The following is a 19,809-nucleotide window of genomic DNA, read 5'->3' on the forward strand; positions in this document are numbered from 1 at the left end:
ACTGAGGAACAACACCACCACTGACCACCCATCAACGATGAAAGATCCAGCAGAACAACACCATTCACACAAGAGAGTAAAAAGAGAGAACACTGAAGTAATGAATGATTCTAAATGTTTCAATAACTATGGTGGTATTACTCTTGAATATATATTAGGTAAGACAATGGCATACACGTTCGATCTGTGTTCATAACCGAAGATTATACTCAAACCTCAGGTAAAAATGTGGAGGTCATTGCCGTAAATCACATCAGACTGACACCTAAAGACATCATGACGGGGTATACAACTGAAAATTTGTGGTTAAAATGGTTAATGAACACTGCAAAAGAGAATGGTATGATTGTGTTGCATGTGCTTCTGCACGACCACAGCTGTTTACAGAGCCAGCCCCATTATTCCCAAATGATACCTGGGGATATAACTGTATGTTAAGATTGACACATGAAGCTAAGTGTAGTGCTCCAAATTGCACTACACTAGCTTCAATCTTCCCACCAATTTCTAATAAAATGCCGTAAATCACATCAGACTGACACCTAAAGACATCATGACGGGGTATACAACTGAAAATTTGTGGTTAAAATGGTTAATGAACACTGCAAAAGAGAATGGTATGATTGTGTTGCATGTGCTTCTGCACGACCACAGCTGTTTACAGAGCCAGCCCCATTATTCCCAAATGATACCTGGGGATATAACTGTATGTTAAGATTGACACATGAAGCTAAGTGTAGTGCTCCAAATTGCACTACACTAGCTTCAATCTTCCCACCAATTTCTAATAAAACCAAAACAGGAGCATTTACTCCTCATAAAGGCAAAAGAGACTGTGTGCTATGAAAATGAATGTGTTATTGAAAACCTAGTCTAAGGAGCCATAATGCAGGATAAGAGAATTTGGCATTCATCAATGATAAACAGTGATAAACAATAGCATCAGCAGCTTTTGATGGGAACAATTCTATCCATTTAGAAAAGGCATCCACTATGACTCGACAGTATTTCTGTCCTTCACTTTTATTGAGTTCAATGAAATCCATATTGTTGGAAGAATTTAATTTATTATCATTGCTTCATGCTGTACTGTCGCTTTAAGAAACTGTTTGCTTCTCATAATATAATCTAGTGTGCTCAAGACTGATGGAGAAATTACCAGACACAGTCACACCCCCATTTACACCCACCTTCTTACTCCATACCCGTCCATATACTCACACAAGATCACATGATATGTAATCTGATACTTTTATAAACTCAAGTGTAGAGGAAGGGTGTGGCTACTCGGAGTTGATGAGGAAGCTGCCAGAAGAGTAAGCTGCACTCTCCCCCTGCAAGTAAAAGATCAAGACGTCTTTTGTGTTGTTTACTTTGTCGTCATATATGTTAGTTTGAACCTAACAATATCAAATATTCAAACACTGGAAAACTTTTCAGATTCTGACCTCACACAGAAAGGTCAGAAATGATCATTAACAGCTACAGATCTATTATACGTATATAAACTTTGTCGTCATATATTTTAGGATAAACCTGACGTTATTTTAATGTTGTCATCTACTTATGTTGAAGGCAGAATATGTAATTTAGGAGGCTCAGGTTGATTTCAATTATTGGCCAAATATTTAACTACATAAAGCTACCAAGAATATATAGTTTTCAGGAAAGGTTTTACCTTTCCTGAAAACTACTACTTAGATTAATATACTGTATATATTGATCAACACTTCTATTATAGTTTAGTTTATTTAAAAGGGGACAGTGCAATTTCATAAAACACACAGTAAAAAAAAAATAAACATCACTAGTCCTTTTTTGCCAGAATCACAACCTGATCATACATATACAAAACCAGGTAAAAAAAGAAAAAAGGAGCGCATTCTCTCCATCACTGGATGCATCACTCACTCTCCTTTAACGGCATTATGTAAAGTGCATTAGAGGTGATCTCTAGATCAGAGTGACTGAACCACATAATTGCAGCAGTGAGGCTCACAGAACTCGGAAACGCAACACTATATATTATACTATATTTTATCTTTTCCGTAGAATTTTGCACATCTGTGCAACTGCGAACCTATAATTGTAAGCAAATGTAAATTCTTGTACATTAAAAATCATATCAACAGCCAATGACATCATCACAGAATGACAATCTGTGACAGTCTATGACAATTTCACTAGAAGTGATTTCCTAAAAAAAAAAAAAAAAAAAGTAGGACCATAACTTCTGGCCCCTGCTAGAACCCTGAGCCACACCTTTGTCACTCTAAAAAAAACTCTCCACATTTGTACACAGTTCCTTCCATTTTTCTAAATAAGCTTTAACTTTACTCTAAAATGCCAGTGTTCTCAGTGTCCAGTTGAGACTTTTTTTTTGTCATGTGTGGACAGTTGGAGGACTCACCTGCCAGGATTGCCTTCCCTGGATGAGTCAACTTGGCCTTTCCTGCCGGGGCGGCTGCAGCCAGACACCTGGGTCTGGGGAAGGGGCTGAGAAATGCGCGTCTGTCCTGCATGATGAGAAGGAAAACGACCAAAAACAGATTGTTGTTGTTAAGATGTTCTAAATACATTTATTCAATCTTTACAATATATTCATTGTATTAAGTTTCCATATCAATTTATACTGTTGTTGAATGCTGTTATTATGCTGTACTAAAAGGGAAGGTCCTGAAGACAGGTGTGCATGCTGGTGGATTACGTAATAATATGATATGGACAGCACTGAATGGTACCGACTGTTACACTTGGAGATAGAGACAGGACACAGAACCGGTCAGAACTGGTTTCTTTGCCCAAATAAGGAGACCGACGGAAGACCAACAAAAGACAAAGAGAGAAAAACATCCGAACTGCATGGTCTTATCTGACTTGATTAACTACAGCACATGCACATCACTCCTATTGGTGGAGAATCCTTGTTTGAAGCAGTCTTTACCAATCCGTGCTAACCATTGTTCTGCACTCCTTGCTGCAAGTAAAACTTTTAAAACTTGAGATCCCGTATTTGATTCTTTATTTGATTTCATTTGATTCTTTGTGTGTTAGGAAACTGGGGTATGAACTAACAGCATATTTTACAGTCCTATCTAACAGAAAAAGTTTCCTGACAGTTCTGTAAACGCATACGTTAACTACAGTAAATATCAAATCAGTAATAATAAATAAACAAACAAACATGTAGTTTTAGCTTAATTGGTTAAAGACAGAAAGGTAACTCCTTAACCCAGATATGTGAAGGTGGTGATACATCTAACACAGTGTTTCCCAATCTGAGGACCCGTATTTTAAAAGTCACAAACCTTCGCAACCTAAGTTAATAGACATTATTCGTAAACTCCTGGGAAACATGATGCAAGATGACCCAAAGCAATGGGAAACAATGATCTAACATATGGAAATGCCTTTAGTTTTTTATTTAATTTATAACTGCCTTTTCAACAACACTGAAAATTGGAAAAAGCATTAGTGTTGAGTATGCTTATGTATTAGATGTTTGAGTTATGTTCAGAGGAGTTGGGGAGTGAGAGGTGTCTATTAGAACAGGACAGGATTCTGGTCCTAAGAATCAAGAAAGTGCACAGGTTCTGGCTCCAACCACTGCCACACCATTATAGTCCTTTATTTAAAAAAAAAACACACATTTGTACTCTATTAGTTAAAAACTATTTCTAACACATTATGTCTGAACACTTTCTCCAATCAGTCATCTTGACAGGCTTCTGTTTATTGACAACAAACAAAGCTCTGATTGGCTGTTGCACACTTAGTTCCTCCTGTTGACATGACTAAATCCGAGCTGATTGGCCCTTGTATGTTCCAAGATTTATTTTAATAAAATTCACAGTTTCAGATTTTACAAGAAAAACAACTCCTTCAGATGGTTTTTGTCTCATCATATGTGTTCACAAAACCCTATTATTAAAAAGAAAAAAAAGATCACTTATAACAACACTTACCTTTGTGAGGTACTCTCTCATGACCTGGATAAAGTAGGGCATAGCAAAGTCCATGATGTTGTGTCTCCAGGCCAGCTCCAGCACCACATCAGGGTGGAGCAGATCATAGGAGGTGAACAGACAGGCAGCAAAACACTCCTTCCTGCCCTCCTCCAGGAACCACTGGAGTAGAGTCTCTGCCAGCTCTGCGTCTTTAGACTCCACAGCGTACAGCATGGCATCCTGGGTTGAAAAAGAAGGATGTTGTCAGAGTAGAACAGTGACATCTAGAGGAGGTGTTGCAGTAATTCACAGAAAGAAAACGTGAATTGGAGAAGAATGTTGTTTTCATTCATTTGCTCTGACCTTGTAGAGTTTGTCCTTCTTACACAGCTCTACGCTCTGCCTCCAGCAGTTGTTGCCTTTGTACAAATAGGCGGCGATTCAACTAAACTCAATTAGCTTGTGTTTCTCTAAGCGCTGAGCCAGGCCGATGGTGTCAAAGTTGTCATAGGCATCGATGGACGCTCTTAGGCTCTGTGGAAACACATCACAAAAAAAAAAAAATTGCATTTCATTTTACTCAGCACTTCTCTTTGTTTGCACCCAGCTCTTGTCAAATCAACCTCCACAGCCTCTAAGTTAAAACTAACACTGAGAAAACCCTTTTTTAACCAATCAGTTACTTTGCTCCATTGTTTTTATAAACTAACTGATCTCGTTGGTAATTTCAGTTTTCACATAACACGTGGCTGACCTGATAGTCTTCTTCGTCTGTCAGGAGATTGTTTAGAGCCTCGTTGACTGACTTGTTGTTGTGATTCTGCACAGATATCAGGTAAGGCTTCACCAACTTCAGCTGGTTCACCTGCACAAGGAAACACAACTTTGAATTTCTGTCAGATCACCCAAGTTTTTGTAAAAGCTGTGAGAGGTTTAATTCTAAAAATGTCCACCTTGCTGAAGAAGGAGACGGTTTTGGCTGTGATCCAAGTGCGGCGACAGAATAGTGAGCAGGTCATTCAGAAGGAGAGGTTTGTATTCCAGGTGGAAGGAAAGAGATTTGTAGTACAATTCCACGTTAGCAACCTGGGACGAGAGAAAAAAAAATGAGGACAACGACGTTAATAAGAGTTTGACTAATGAACTATTGGCTCATAGTTATATTTCTTGCCTTAGCAATGATGTCCTTGAACAGCCCTTCTTTCCACGCGTCCGAGGGGTGAGACATCATCGTGATGACGGCGTTGTCAAACTCCTCGTATTTGTCGTAAAGAAAAACCAGCTCCGCCCACAAGTGAGACTGCTCCGCTGCATGGAGAACCTGGTCAGAAGGATACAGAACAAGGCAATATTTAAGGTCTTAAATGTTACATTTGAACTTATTTTTAATGTAACTAAAAACTGCTCCATCAATTCAAATACCAAAGTCAAACTTGGCGACTTTTTTTTTAAACAATAAAATTTCAGTGCAGTGTCAGCCTTCAGAGATCTAAAAAAGGCATTATGACAGTTCTCAGCCTTTCTTTCCTTCTGAATCGCTGATGAGAAGTAGTGAGTTCTAGCAGGGTAATAAATCAAAGGCAACTGTGGCTGACAAGCTGCTTCCTTGTTTGTGATGACCAATTAGATTTATCATAACGGAAGGGACTAATTTGAACCATAGACACACACACACTGACACACCCACAAGCAAATGTTCTGTTGTTCCTTACCTTCAGGATGTTGACTCTGGACCAAAACAGCTCCAGGTGCTCCCTCATTTTCTGAGATTTGAATTTGGAGTAGAGGATAGCGAGCTCGGTGAACATGCCCATGTGAGCCCGCTCCAGCCCCAGGGCAGCCTCCAACAGAGCGATGAGCTCCTCAAAATACCCACGGTCCTGATAGTAGCTGATCAGATCCTCCAACTCATCAGCGTGGATCACTATGTGAAGGCCGCAGATTTGTGCTAATCGGAACTCCTCTCTGTCCACACAGGCAAAACACACCTGACAAAGAGAGGGAAAAGATGGGGGGGGTGGTGGTAAAGTTCTGGTTCTGAACGACCTCTATCACATGAGGCTCATGAGTAAATGTAAATATTTACAAACGTCTTAGAGTAAATCTCTAACTTGGATCAGACTTGAAAGACAAATCGTTAAAATGCCATTTTAACTGGCAATAAGATGTCTTTTTTTTAAATATTATATTTGACTATTATGACTACAGTGCATGTATACATTAGTACCCGAGAGTATTCATGTGGTTGGAAAACTCATATTTAACAATCACAAAATCCTTATTGTGATTTAATAAAAAATATAAGTTACAGTCAATTGACATTACATCAATTAACTAAACTTCCGGTCATCTCAACTGTAGGTAGGCATTAATATTGATTAATATCCCTAACAACGCCTCACGTGGCAGCCTGTGTGGTTTGTGAATTTCCCCATTGTGGCAAGAATGAAGGAAATCAATTATTATTATAGTACTATTATTATTATTATTATTATAACTATTTTTATTATTATTGTTAGTATTATTATTAGTGGCACTTTGGCCCAGAGGTAATGTCTCTGTCATTGGTGTGGAACACCAGGGTTCACCTCCTGGGCGAGTTCGAATCCCGGTTAGGGCAGTTGGTACCTTCCAGTGGACTCACCACCTGCAGGAAGGTTTAGGGGGGTTAATACGGTGCAATGTGATTTGGGTGGCGGTCATGGAGACTGCTGCCCCCGCGACCCAGTAACGGATAAGCGGATGAAAATGGATGGATGGATAGAAGTTGGGGATTGTAGTTTGCAACATTGGTACAACATCCATATTGAAGGTATGGTTAACTGGATATGTCATTGAATCCAGACCATGCAAACATCTGTGCCCTTGACTGTAAATACTCACAAGAGAAAAATGCCATCAAAGCCCTTTAAGTGTTGATGTAATGTGTTAATGTATTAAAATGGCTCAAACTCTACTGAAGAGGAATCAGCCCCCCACCTCTTTCCAGGTTCTGGTGCTGTTGGCTTTCCTGGCACTGTCCACAGCAGCCTGGCACTCCCCCAGGTGGACGAGTGTGGAAGCCAGGCAGGCAAAGTTGGACACGTTGTTGTACAAGAGCTTTGCTACGTCGTACATTCCCTCCTCGTAACATCTGTCGCCCACCTGGGAAGAGAGAGGGACAAGGTTTCACATGTGCAGTACTGTACAGTACTATGTAGTACAGAAGTCACAGCAGTGGTGACAGCTCTCCCTACCTGCTGTATGTGAGCATTGTTGGGCCCGCTGACAAACTCCAGCTCTGCCAGACGACCCGTCTTGGCCAAGGCGAAGATCAGCTCCGTCTCCACGTACGACTCCCTCGCTTTCTTCCACGCCATCTGAAGGAATTTCATCAGGTCTGCCCAATTATCTGTGAAATAAAAAAACAAAGACCGACATGATCAGTAGACGTCAATCTATATACTGTTACGTGTTTCATAGTTGACGCTGTTAAAAAAACAAACTCACTGTTCTTGCGACTGCATTTACCACCTCCATGTATGCCGATGGGTCGACAGCTTTAATGTAGGAATCACTGGCCTCCTTGACCAGGTCTCTCTGCAGCTGAGCTCTGGCCAACTGACTCCAAACTGCAGGTTCATTACAGCGCTCCACGAACTCATAGGCACGGTCCAGGTTGCCTATGTGCTCTATCAATACCTACATCAGGGAGAGACACAAATGGTATAATGCAAAACTTTTGCACCTTTTAGCTAATTAGTATTGTGTAGTACATGGTACTACCATACCTGTATGGCTGAAGTGTTGACGTCAAACTTCTTAAAAATAGCAAAAGCCTCTTCGAAAAGCTCATTGCTGATGGCGATGTTAGCGATGTCTGGAGCATCATAGTTGTCCAGTCTGTTGATGTACTCCATCACACGGGTGCAGTCGGCTTTGATGGCTGTCAAGCTCAACAGGTTCTGGAGGTTCCTGGTGACCCAGAGTGAGATAAATGAAACCAGAAGTGTTGAACGTGTCGTGAATCAACGATAATATCACAAGTTGGAGTGGGTACCTGTGTTCACTGAACATGGAGTTATCAAGAACAATCTTCTCTAGCATCTCTATCAGCTCGTTGGGCAGGTCGGCGGTCATGAAGGCCTTGACCGACACAGACACCTCCTCTGGATCTTGAGTCTCTGACAGTGCCGTCTGAACCACCTGCGGGGGGAAAAAAATTCAAAAAGGAGAGACAACGGTGAATATACAATGGGTTTCATCTCATGTACAGAGTCAGTTTGTCGTTGATATTCACATCAATAATGAACTCTAACACTTCTCTATAATGTGGACTAATAGACAACTCACAAAATAATCAGATTGAAAGAGAAATTACTTGTGTATCAATTCCTTTAGTATGGATTTTCATTTATTTAATTATATATATTATTATATTATTATGTGTGTATGAATCTGCAAGGTCAGATACAATAGTCAATATAATATATTTGTATCTAAGTGCCTGATAATTTTCCCAAATTTGAATCTTAGCACTAAGCGGCTAAACTAAACTATCACTATATGATTATTATTATTATTATTATTATTACTGGCAAACAACTGGGGTTATTATTATTATTGTAAATATTAATAATTAATAATAATAATTACTATTGTTATTATATTAATAATATTATTTTAAAAATATACTATATACTGTATATATTATATACTATAATAATATGAAACTCAAATGTACTTTACAAAACAGTAGTAATATAGTGTTCAGAAAATATAGAATCATACAATGTACATGATAAAGAAATGCATTATAACACAATAAGCTGAAACAGAGTGATGGCACAGTGCAGGTTACAGATTGTACAACTCCAATATTCACACAGTCATTCCTAGTTTTAGTGTAGAGTTAGTGTTAGGAAATCCACCTGGTCAATGTCTTCTGTCAAAACATTCGCACAAAGATCGGGATCTTTCCGCCGCACCAGGTATCGAGCCTCGCTTTTAAATAACGAGTTCTCATTGCAAATCTTGGGGAAAAAAGTTTTAATTAAAAATATATTTTGAAAACAACAAATATTTAAACGCTTTTCATTTCATCTACACACATTGATCAGCTTCAGGTCACACTGTCCCCTCTCATAAGCCACACAGGCCAAGTGAGGGTCTCTCTTCTCGCAATATCGTCCAACCACGGCGCTGTCATGAATGAATTCTCCTTCAGGAAGCGCTCCGGTGTGTTGTTGCTGTAAATGTATATTTTAGCCAGAGCGTTGTGTATGGCTGGCTCCTCACAGCCTTCATGAGTACGGGACTCCAGTCATGGCAGCAGCAGCTTTAACCTGTTTTTTTTATAACAACAGACCTGAGTTATGATTGTACAGTAAGGGCAGGCAAACACTGTACGATTTTTGAAAATCTTGTTGTTGATACCATCACACTGTACGAGTGATGTACGGACAAAGCTCACGATTTATGTACTCACACTGTACGATCCGATCATCGAACACAACCTGAGAGCTCACACTGTGCGGGTGAAAACAGCCCGTCGGCCCCTGCTGACTGTCCTGTCTACTGACAGCTGTCAATAAAGATTTATTTGAAAGCTCCGACGCCAGTTATTAGCAACATGCTATTCATAAAGAAGAAGGCTGCCATTATGATTGCTGCGATACTGTGCGCAAACAACTGGGGTTATTATTATTATTGTAAATATTAATAATTAATAATAATAATTACTATTGTTATTATATTAATAATATTATTTTAAAAATATACTATATACTGTATATATTATATACTATAATAATATGAAACTCAAATGTACTTTACAAAACAGTAGTAATATAGTGTTCAGAAAATATAGAATCATACAATGTACATGATAAAGAAATGCATTATAACACAATAAGCTGAAACAGAGTGATGGCACAGTGCAGGTTACAGATTGTACAACTCCAATATTCACACAGTCATTCCTAGTTTTAGTGTAGAGTTAGTGTTAGGAAATCCACCTGGTCAATGTCTTCTGTCAAAACATTCGCACAAAGATCGGGATCTTTCCGCCGCACCAGGTATCGAGCCTCGCTTTTAAATAACGAGTTCTCATTGCAAATCTTGGGGAAAAAAGTTTTAATTAAAAATATATTTTGAAAACAACAAATATTTAAACGCTTTTCATTTCATCTACACACATTGATCAGCTTCAGGTCACACTGTCCCCTCTCATAAGCCACACAGGCCAAGTGAGGGTCTCTCTTCTCGCAATATCGTCCAACCACGGCGCTGTCATGAATGAATTCTCCTTCAGGAAGCGCTCCGGTGTGTTGTTGCTGTAAATGTATATTTTAGCCAGAGCGTTGTGTATGGCTGGCTCCTCACAGCCTTCATGAGTACGGGACTCCAGTCATGGCAGCAGCAGCTTTAACCTGTTTTTTTTATAACAACAGACCTGAGTTATGATTGTACAGTAAGGGCAGGCAAACACTGTACGATTTTTGAAAATCTTGTTGTTGATACCATCACACTGTACGAGTGATGTACGGACAAAGCTCACGATTTATGTACTCACACTGTACGATCCGATCATCGAACACAACCTGAGAGCTCACACTGTGCGGGTGAAAACAGCCCGTCGGCCCCTGCTGACTGTCCTGTCTACTGACAGCTGTCAATAAAGATTTATTTGAAAGCTCCGACGCCAGTTATTAGCAACCTGCAAATAAATACAGATTTTGTAAGAATACATCTGTGTAAATATATTATTATTTTGTTTAAAAGGACTCGAAAAAACTCGAAACAGAAATGACAGGACTTGGGACTTGACTTGACTCTTTTCGGTCTTGACTTGGACTTGACTCGGACTTTGCCTGTTTTGACTTGAGACTTACTTGTGACTTGCAAGCCAGCCACTAGGGTACACGAAGCCGTGTTTATAGTGCCGGTCCCAAGCCCGGATAAATGGTGAGGGTTGCGTCAGGAAGGGCATCCGGCGTAAAACGTTTGGCCAAATCAAATTTGCAAATCAATAAAACGATTTCCATACCGGATCGGTCAAGGCCCGGGTTAACAACGACCGCCAACAGTGCCGCTAACCAACATGTTAGTCTGAAGTTTGGAACTTTGAATGTAGGTACAATGACAGGGAAAAGTAGAGAAATAGCTGATGTGATGGAGAGAAGAAGAGTAGATATTTTGTGTGTGCAGGAGACCAGGTGGAAGGGCAGTAAGGCTAGAAACATTGGAGGAGGCTACAAACTGTTTTATCATGGTTCAGATGGGAAGAGAAATGGAGTAGGGGTGATCCTAAAGGAAGAATATGTAAGAAATGTGGTAGAGGTGAAAAGAGAGTCAGACAGGTTGATGTGTGTGAAGGTAGAAGTAGAAGGAGAGATGATTAATGTTGTTAGTGGTTATGCCCCACAGGTGGGCTGTGAGTTGGAAGAAAAGGAGAAGTTCTGGAAGGAGCTAGATTGGATGGTAGAGAGTATCCCCAGGAGAGAGAGAGTGGTGATTGGAGCAGACCTAAATGGTCATGTAGGGGAAGGGAACAGAGGAGATGAGGAAGTGATAGGCAGGTTTGGTGTTAGGGAGAGAAACGTAGAAGGACAGGCAGTGGTAGATTTTGCAAAGAGAATGGAAATGGCTGTGGTAAACACATATTTCCAAAAGAAAGAGGAACATAGGGTGACTTACAAGAGTGGAGGCAGGTCCACACAGATAGATTATATTCTATGTAGAAGATGTAATCTGAGGGAGATTAGAGACTGTAAGGTGGTGGCAGGTGAGAGTGTAGCCAAACAACATCGGATGGTAGTGTGTAAAATGACGATGGAGGTGACAAAAAGGAAGAGAGTGAAGACAGAGCAGAAGATCAAGTGGTGGAAACTAAGGAAAGAGACATGTTGTGAAGACTTCAGGAAGGAAGTAAGGGCAGTTCTGGGTAGTGTTGAGATATTCCCAGATGATTGGGAGACTACAGCTGCAGTGATGAGGGAGACAGGTAGGAAGGTGCTAGGTATGTCCTCTGGGCAGAGAAAGGAGGACAAAGAGACCTGGTGGTGGAATGAGGAGATCCAGGAGAGTGTGCAGAGAAAGAGATTAGCGAAGAAGAGATGGGACAGTGACAGAACAGAAGAGAACAGACTGGAGTACAAAGAGAGGACAAGGGAGGTGAAGAGGGAAGTGGCCAAGGCCAAACAAAAGGCATATGAGGAGTTGTATGAGAGTTTGGAAACAAAGGAAGGAGAAAAGGAGTTGTATAGATTGGCGAGACAGAGAAATCAAGCTGGGAAGGATGTGCAGCAGGTGAGGTTGATTAAGGACAGAGAGGGGAATGTGATCACAAGTGAGGAAAGTGTGCTGAGAAGATGGAAGGAATACTTTGAGGAGTTGTTAAATGAGGAAAATGAAAGGGAAAGTAGAAACGAGGAGCCAGAGACTAGTAGGAAGAAGGTAGATCAGGTTAGAAAGGATGAAGTTAGAAAAGCCCTGAAGAGGATGAAGAGTGGAAAGTCAGTTGGTCCTGATGACATACCAGTGGAAGTATGGAAGTGTTTAGGAGAAGTGGCAGTAAATTTCCTGACTGGTTTGTTTAACAGAATTTTAGAGACTGGCAAGATGCCTGATGAGTGGAGAAAAAGTGTTCTGGTGCCAATTCATAAGAAGGGTGATGCACAGAGTTGTAACAACTACAGAGGGATAAAGTTGATGAGCCATACAATGAAGATTTGGGAACGAGTAGTTGAAGCTAGGTTGAGGCAGGAAGTGGAGATTTGTGAACAACAGTATGGTTTCATGCCTAGGAAGAGTACCACAGATGCAATATTTGCCTTGAGGATGTTGATGGAGAAGTACAGGGAAGGTCAGAAGGAGCTGCATTGTGTATTTGTAGATCTAGAAAAGGCATATGACAAAGTGCCAAGGGAGGAATTGTGGTTTTGTATGAGGAAGTCAGGAGTGGCAGAGAAGTATGTTAGTTTGGTGCAGGACATGTATGAGAATAGTACAACAGTAGTGAGGTGCGCTGTTGGGAGGACAGAAGACTTCAAAGTGGAGGTGGGACTACATCAAGGATCGGCCCTGAGCCCCTTCTTGTTTGCTGTGGTGATGGACAGATTGACAGATGAGGTCAGACAGGAGTCCCCATGGACTATGATGTTTGCAGATGACATTGTGATCTGTAGTGAGAGTAGGCAGCAGCTAGAAGAGAACCTAGAGAGGTGGAGGTTTGCACTAGAAAGAAGAGGAATGAAGGTCAGTCGCAGCAAGACAGAGTACATGTGTGTAAACGAAAGGCAGAACAGTGAAATAGTGAGGCTACAAGGAGCAGAGGTGGTGAAGGTGCAGGAGTTTAGGTACTTAGGATCAACTGTTCAGAGCAGCGGAGACTGTGGAAGAGAGGTGAAGAATAGAGTACAGGCAGGATGGAACAGCTGGAGAAAAGTGTCAGGAGTGATCTGTGACAGAAGAGTGTCAGCTAAGGTGAAGGGAAAGGTTTACAGGACAGTGGTGAGACCAGCCATGATGTATGGTTTAGAGACAGTAGCAATAGGCAGAAGACAGGAGGAGGAGCTGGAGGTGGCAGAGTTAAAGATGCTAAGATTCTCTTTAGGAGTGACAAGAATGGACAGGGTCAGGAATGAGGTCATTAGAGGGACAACACAGACAGGAAGGTTTGGAGAAAAAGCTAGAGAAGCCAGATTGAGATGGTTTGGACATGTGCAGAGGAGGGACAGTGGATACATTGGTAGAAGAATGTTAGAGATGGAGCTACCCGGTAGGAGAAAGAGAGGAAGGCCAAAGAGGAGATATATGGATGCAGTGAGGGAGGACATGCAGGTAGTTGGAGTCAGAGTAGAAGATACAGAGAACAGGGAGAGATGGAAATCAATGATTTGCTGTGGCAACCCCTGAAAAAGGGACAAAGCCGAAAGAAAAAGAAGAAGAAACATATTATACTCATATTATAACATATTATGGTTTAAAAATGTACACATTTATTATATTCAGAGTAAAATAAATTGTATGGCTCTCACAGAAATACATTTTAAAATATGTGACTTTTTTGGCTCTCTCTGCTGAAAACTACCGCTCAAATAGACTATTGTTACAATATTTAATCAATTTTTGCTAATTTTCTAGGAGCTGCCTCGAGTGGTGATATTGATATTTTGCTGACTCACCCAGACTTTACCTATCAGACTGAGAAGCAGGTAAAACTCCATTAGTTCACCCTCATAAACCTCAGGTGTGTTTTTATTTACAGTTTTCTTTGCCCTTTCTAATCAATTCCAGCCCAAACTCCTCCATGCTGTGGTCGATCATTTTGAAAGCCTGGGTTTTGTGACAGACACTCCAAAGGTGACACCAAGTTCATGGTGAGACCTGTGGCTTTCCATGTGCTGATGGAAATGTTTTTGCAATGGCTAACACAATTAGTACAGTAACTGCACCCAACTCATGACTGGGATCACAATGTCCTTGATGTTTTTGTAGGGTGTCTGCCAACTGCAGCAGAGTGATGAAGATGAGGAGGAATACCTCTACAGGCGTATTGATATCAGGTGCCTAACTTCATAATGCTGTCAGGGGCTATTTCCTCAGTCCAAAAAATATTCTTCTGGGTTGGAACTGAAATGACACTGTTGTTGTGAACAGTCAAACGTTGAAATGTGCTTATAGTTGCATTCAGCCATGTTTGAAACAGGTTTGATGGGCTTAATTTTGCACCTTTTCATAGTCTTTTTTATTCTGGTTGAACTTTGTTCATTTGCATTTTGCCTAAGCCACTGGACACTACTATTTCCCAACAGAGATCAGTAACGTTCTGATCTATCTGTCCCTGATTATCAACCCGTTCCTACCCCACTAGGCCACAGGCTGCCCCAGTTGAACATCCAGTGTAATAACTGAGCCACATCACCATGCACTCAGTCTGCATCAACTTCATTATATCACTGTATCAAAGACATGTCCTGTGTCTTAGTGGTAGATTGTCACCACCTACTCCTGTAACTTTACTTCATGGGGTGAGACATGAGGGTTGGGATGGAAACAGGAAGCAGAACTTTCTCCTCATCAGCTGTACCTGGACAATAACTGTCCATTTCCCATTTCTCAAAAGGTTAATTCCCAAGGACCAGTACTACTGTGGAGTCCTGTATTTCACTGGAAGTGATATCTTCAACAAGAATATGAGAACTCACGCTCTGGAGAAGGGATTCACTCTTAATGAGTACACCATAAGACTAATCGGGGTCACCAGTGAGTCCTATGACATGAACCCTCTGAACTCACCAACTGTTCCTGCACCATGTGTTGGCTTCACCAGCTTCTTTATATCAACCGTCCATTTCTGCTTTGCAGGTGTGGCAGGAGAGCCTCTGTTTGTGGACAGCAAGAGAGACATCTTTGAATATATTGATTATAGATACAGAGAGCCAAAGGACCGCAGCGAGTGACCAAGTGGACGTTCTTCCTGTTTTTACGGCTAAAACTTGAGTGGAATTAGAATCAGAACCATGTGTAACATGTATCAGTTTTATGGTATTGAAAAAAAAAAAACAGCTATGAAAAGGTTCTTTATCTGCATTATCCTGGTGATGTAAACCAGTGTTTGCCAAACTTTTTTTCTGGGGACCCATATTTTAAGTCACAAACCTTTGCAACCAAAGTCAATAGACATTATTCGTAATTCCTGGGAAACATGATGCAAGACGACTCAAAAAAAAAAACAACTCTTGCAACCCACCTGAGGGTCGCGACCCATTCTTTGGGAAACAATGATGTACACTATGTATGCGCCCCATTTTTTTTTTAAACATTGAAAAAAAATATTTCTCGTCATGTATCGTAGATTATGAGCTCGAAATGTTTTAAAATAATTTTCCTTAAATAATTTAATTCTTGGCTTAACGCCATTACATTTAATAGTTGATATTTCAGGAACGTCTCGTAACAAAATCATGGCCTGTGTCTCCTGTTACAGCTGCTTCTCATCTATCACTAGCAAGATTCTCCCCACCACTCATGACAGCTGGAACCATTCATAAACATTTTTAATTACATGACAGACTCCCTCGCTGATTAAAGATGGATAAACAATAATGTCTTAAATAATGGTTCTAATAACTTGAACTATAATTACCTTTTTCTTTCCCCTCTCTGATTTGATTTTATTCATATAGACATCGATGTGAACAGCAGCTGCTGACAACAGGCTCAGTTTTCACTGATGAATATTTTAGACAAATCTAAAAATGCCCTTTTTAGTATTTACTGTTTAGAATGACTGTTACAAATTATTTATCATGTGCGATTGTGAGGAGAGGATGTGTACTGCATGTTGAGTGCTAACACCAGGGCATTTAGGAGTAGAGGTATATAAATGTAACACGTAGTTAACTGTGAGGCAGCTAGTGTAAGCTACAAAACATGGAGCTGTAGCTTTAAGAATAGTCAGTTTGGAGTTTAGACGCAAATGAAAAAAAATATTGAAAAGAGTGGATTTTTGAAGAAACCTGTTATCCCTGTGTGAAATGTGTCAAATAAATAGGAGGGGAAGAAAAGTGTCTTGTCGTTTTTTCCTAATAACATTTCTACATTACCTCACATTCTGATCGATTCTGTTTAAAATACATTTTAAAAGTAAAGTGCCATCATGGAAATTTGTAGGGGTGTGGCCTATGAGGAGTAATGGCGCAATAGGATCTGTGGTCAGACACTGAACACAGATCCTTTGTTATATGAAGGATGAGAAAACTGCTTAAGAATATTAGATGGAAATGTGTGTTTTCAATGAAGAGGATAGTTAGAAAATACTAAATAAGTAAAAGGAGAAAAAAACACAATAGCCCTTTGTGGTTAAAGTTTGTAAATTCTAACCTCAGCATCATTTGTTGTAGGAATGTTGGGAGTTTCCTGTTTTTGTTCCGTTTCCTTAAGTTTTAAATCTGTCCTTAAGTCTATTTTTTTTTTACCACGATGCCTTCAAACGTGAATGCTCAAACTCTTAATTAGAATACTACACAGAAAAGAAGGGATTCCTATACAGGGACTACTGCAGCAGAGGTGATAAAATTCACATATTTTATACATTTTAATAAAATTTCATAAATTTCACATATTTATTATTGTACAATTATACTATTTACAATTACGTTTTAAAACAAGACATTTACAAATTAAATTACAGTTAAATAAACAAAAAAATTGTAATTTACATAAATTATGGGGTCCTGTTTTGATCCTAGGTTTTGACAAGTACTTCGTGACCGCCTATCATTCCCTTCTGATATGATTCATAAAATTAAAATTCATAATTGTGTCACTGTTTGTTGGGGCCTTAACAATATCTGGTTTCGGGAATTTAACAAAAAAAGGTTTGTATAAATTGCAGCAAGGTCAGCTTTCTAAATAAAGCCACGGTGCTTAGAAGTCCAGTGTCCGCTGCTGTGTATGTACTGCATTTATTCCTCTACTATGTGTACATCGCTTACAGTAGGTGCAGTCGGCCGTGAAGCTGTTTACTATGGTTACCTCGACAACGACGTGTCGCGCAAAGCATCACGGTTGGAAATAAAATGCAGAAAGAAACAGCAGAAAAACGGGTCGAATCCAGCCAATCAGATCACAGCGTGCATTAATATTGGCCAATAACATAAAGGCACAGATGCAGCCTCTGAGCGATACACCCTCATCACTTTTGTGTCAGCCAGTTCGCGGGAGTTGTCGCTATAGCTGCAGGCTTCTCTTTCAAACCTCAAATACCGTCAACGCAACACTAACCGGGTAAGTCCGACGGTTAACGTACGCTTTATTCAACCATATCTCTTTTACCCATTGTGAATATATCGTACAATGTGAACTGCGTGCGCGTTTTCCCCTTATTTTGCAGGATGAATGAGCTGCGGCGCTTCACCATCCCTTAGTTGCGCATGTGGCGATGCTGTTAGCAGCCAGCGCTTCGAAGTCCTCTCCTAACCAAACGTTATGTTATGGTTTGCGTGTAGTTTTAACGCAAAGAGTAGACTGCGTTAAACTCTGATATATCGCAGCAACATTGTTCAATTACTTTTATTATTATATGTAAAATATACGAACGTTGACAATTGTCACTAAAGGCGTGCAAATGCCCAGTTAAAAGTACGCATCGACGCGAACGGTTGTTGTTATGCAACACTTAAAGAAAAGGCAACTTCACATTTGATTTGACACTTGTGTAATAACTTCCACGGTCCGTGAACCAACGGTTTCCTTTATTCTTCTCTATCGGACTAGAACCCTGGCGGTGCGCAAGCATCATATCCAGTGGCTGTGTCGATAAGAGGGGAGGATGCTGGGAGTCCGCGTGTGACTGTAATTCTCTCTATTCTCTATTCTCTCTATTAGTTTTAAGGAACAAACACAGACTTTGTTAAAAACAGAACCTCATTCCTGAAGCTCTCATTATGATCACGTGATCAGAGCTCCGATATCGACTATCGATGGTCAGACAGATCGATTACAGATTCGCGCGCTGTCCTCAACTGGAATAGCTGAGCTTGACGTGTGTTTGTGATTAAAAAAAGATGCTCTGTGTGAAGATGATGACGAATCTTCCGCTGTGTTTTGGTTTCCAGAGCATCCATGTCTGACAGAAAGGCAGTGATCAAGAACGCTGACATGTCGGAGGACATGCAGCAGGACGCCGTGGAGTGCGCCACTCAGGCCCTGGAGAAGTACAACATCGAGAAAGACATCGCTGCTTACATCAAGAAGGTACAACTGCAGGCATACATTTTAAACGATCACGTGCCAGTGAATTTTATGGGTGTAAATGACGGAAAAACAGAGTAAATGTCCGGTCGCTGATGGTGTTCCACATCCATGCTGGTATTTCCAAAGGAAACGTGCAGCATTCCATATATTCCATGATGGAATTCTTGTTCTGGTTAGGGGAGGGTTCTCAATCCAGTCAGGGCCTTTGTAGGATCAATACTCAGGTTCTACGAAAAGTTCCAAAAGTTATGATATAGTAGTAGTACATCTAAGAACTGGTTTTACACTAAACTAAAGAAGTTTCAAAATAAAAGCCCCTGTTTTAGAACTGCAATTTAGTTTAATTGTCTGATTTGTCCATGACCTTTTAGCCTCATCAAAATGGATCATAATAAGAGTCTCGTTGCAATTACTTGGATTACTTGCTGCTCAAAGCTTCGGTAATAATCTGAGGCAACCAAGCCTGCTGTGATTGACAGGTCGGACATGTCTGTCATGGGGTTAAACATAAACCCTCAACATTTGAAAGCTTCACTTTTAAATTACTGTACAAGACATTCCCAGATATGTTCTTATTGAACATTTGGAATTATTTGGGAATCAAACATGCCTCTTTTTTTTTTTTTTTTTTTTTCTCAATATATTTCTGACATCCAATACTTGCTTTGTTCAACTCTACTTTTTTTGGCTCAGCCGTGTGTTCTTCCACCAGTGTCTGAGACCAATATGTCTTTCTCCAAAACACAGGAGTTTGACAAGAAATACAACCCGACCTGGCACTGCATCGTTGGGAGAAACTTCGGCAGCTACGTGACCCACGAGACCAAGCATTTCATTTACTTCTACTTGGGTCAGGTGGCCATTCTGCTGTTCAAATCAGGTTAACATGCTTTTCCACCTCCGCACCAGCTGACCATGCATACAGTACTGACTGAATTGACAAAGGCACTTATCATTCCTTGGCAAGAGGCTGCTGCCTTTTTCTGTGCTGCTTTCTACTTTGTTCTGTTTATAAGGTTTAAGACAAGCATGTCCATGTTGAAGAGATAACACATATTTATTTTTGTCTTGTTACATGTCATTTTGTTAATTAAAGCATAGCTGTTAAGCTGTCTGGGTC

General features: G+C 40.3%; 1 protein-coding gene and 2 pseudogenes across 1 annotated transcript; 2 read left to right on the forward strand and 1 right to left on the reverse strand.

Moving 5' to 3' along the window:
* Positions 1 to 2,291: 2,291 nt before the first annotated feature.
* Positions 2,292 to 9,432, reverse strand: LOC103397144 (clathrin heavy chain 1-like; annotated as a pseudogene).
* A 787-nt stretch (positions 9,433 to 10,219) lies between these two features.
* Positions 10,220 to 15,640, forward strand: LOC103397145 (DNA polymerase beta-like; annotated as a pseudogene).
* Positions 15,641 to 17,563: 1,923 nt separating this feature from the next.
* LOC103397138 (dynein light chain 2, cytoplasmic-like) lies at positions 17,564 to 19,807 on the forward strand. The gene is made up of 3 exons (XM_008335369.3): positions 17,564 to 17,720; positions 18,551 to 18,689; positions 19,437 to 19,807. Exons 1-3 carry the CDS (start codon positions 17,602 to 17,604, stop codon positions 19,572 to 19,574), a joined length of 396 nt encoding a protein of 131 aa, XP_008333591.1. The 5' UTR covers positions 17,564 to 17,601; the 3' UTR covers positions 19,575 to 19,807.
* The last annotated feature ends 2 nt before the right edge of the window (positions 19,808 to 19,809 follow it).

Source organism: Cynoglossus semilaevis, chromosome W (assembly GCF_000523025.1).
Source record: "Cynoglossus semilaevis isolate Cse_v1.0 chromosome W, Cse_v1.0, whole genome shotgun sequence".
Taxonomy (NCBI): Eukaryota; Metazoa; Chordata; class Actinopteri; order Pleuronectiformes; family Cynoglossidae; genus Cynoglossus; species Cynoglossus semilaevis.

Coding starts and splice junctions, on each gene's coding strand:
- LOC103397138 (XM_008335369.3), top strand. CDS start 17,602: ATGCAGCCTCTGAGCGATACACCCTCATCACTTTTGTGTCAGCCAGTT. Junction 17,721..18,550: donor GTCAACGCAACACTAACCGG/GTAAGTCCGACG, acceptor TTTGGTTTCCAG/AGCATCCATGTCTGACAGAA. Junction 18,690..19,436: donor TCGCTGCTTACATCAAGAAG/GTACAACTGCAG, acceptor TCCAAAACACAG/GAGTTTGACAAGAAATACAA.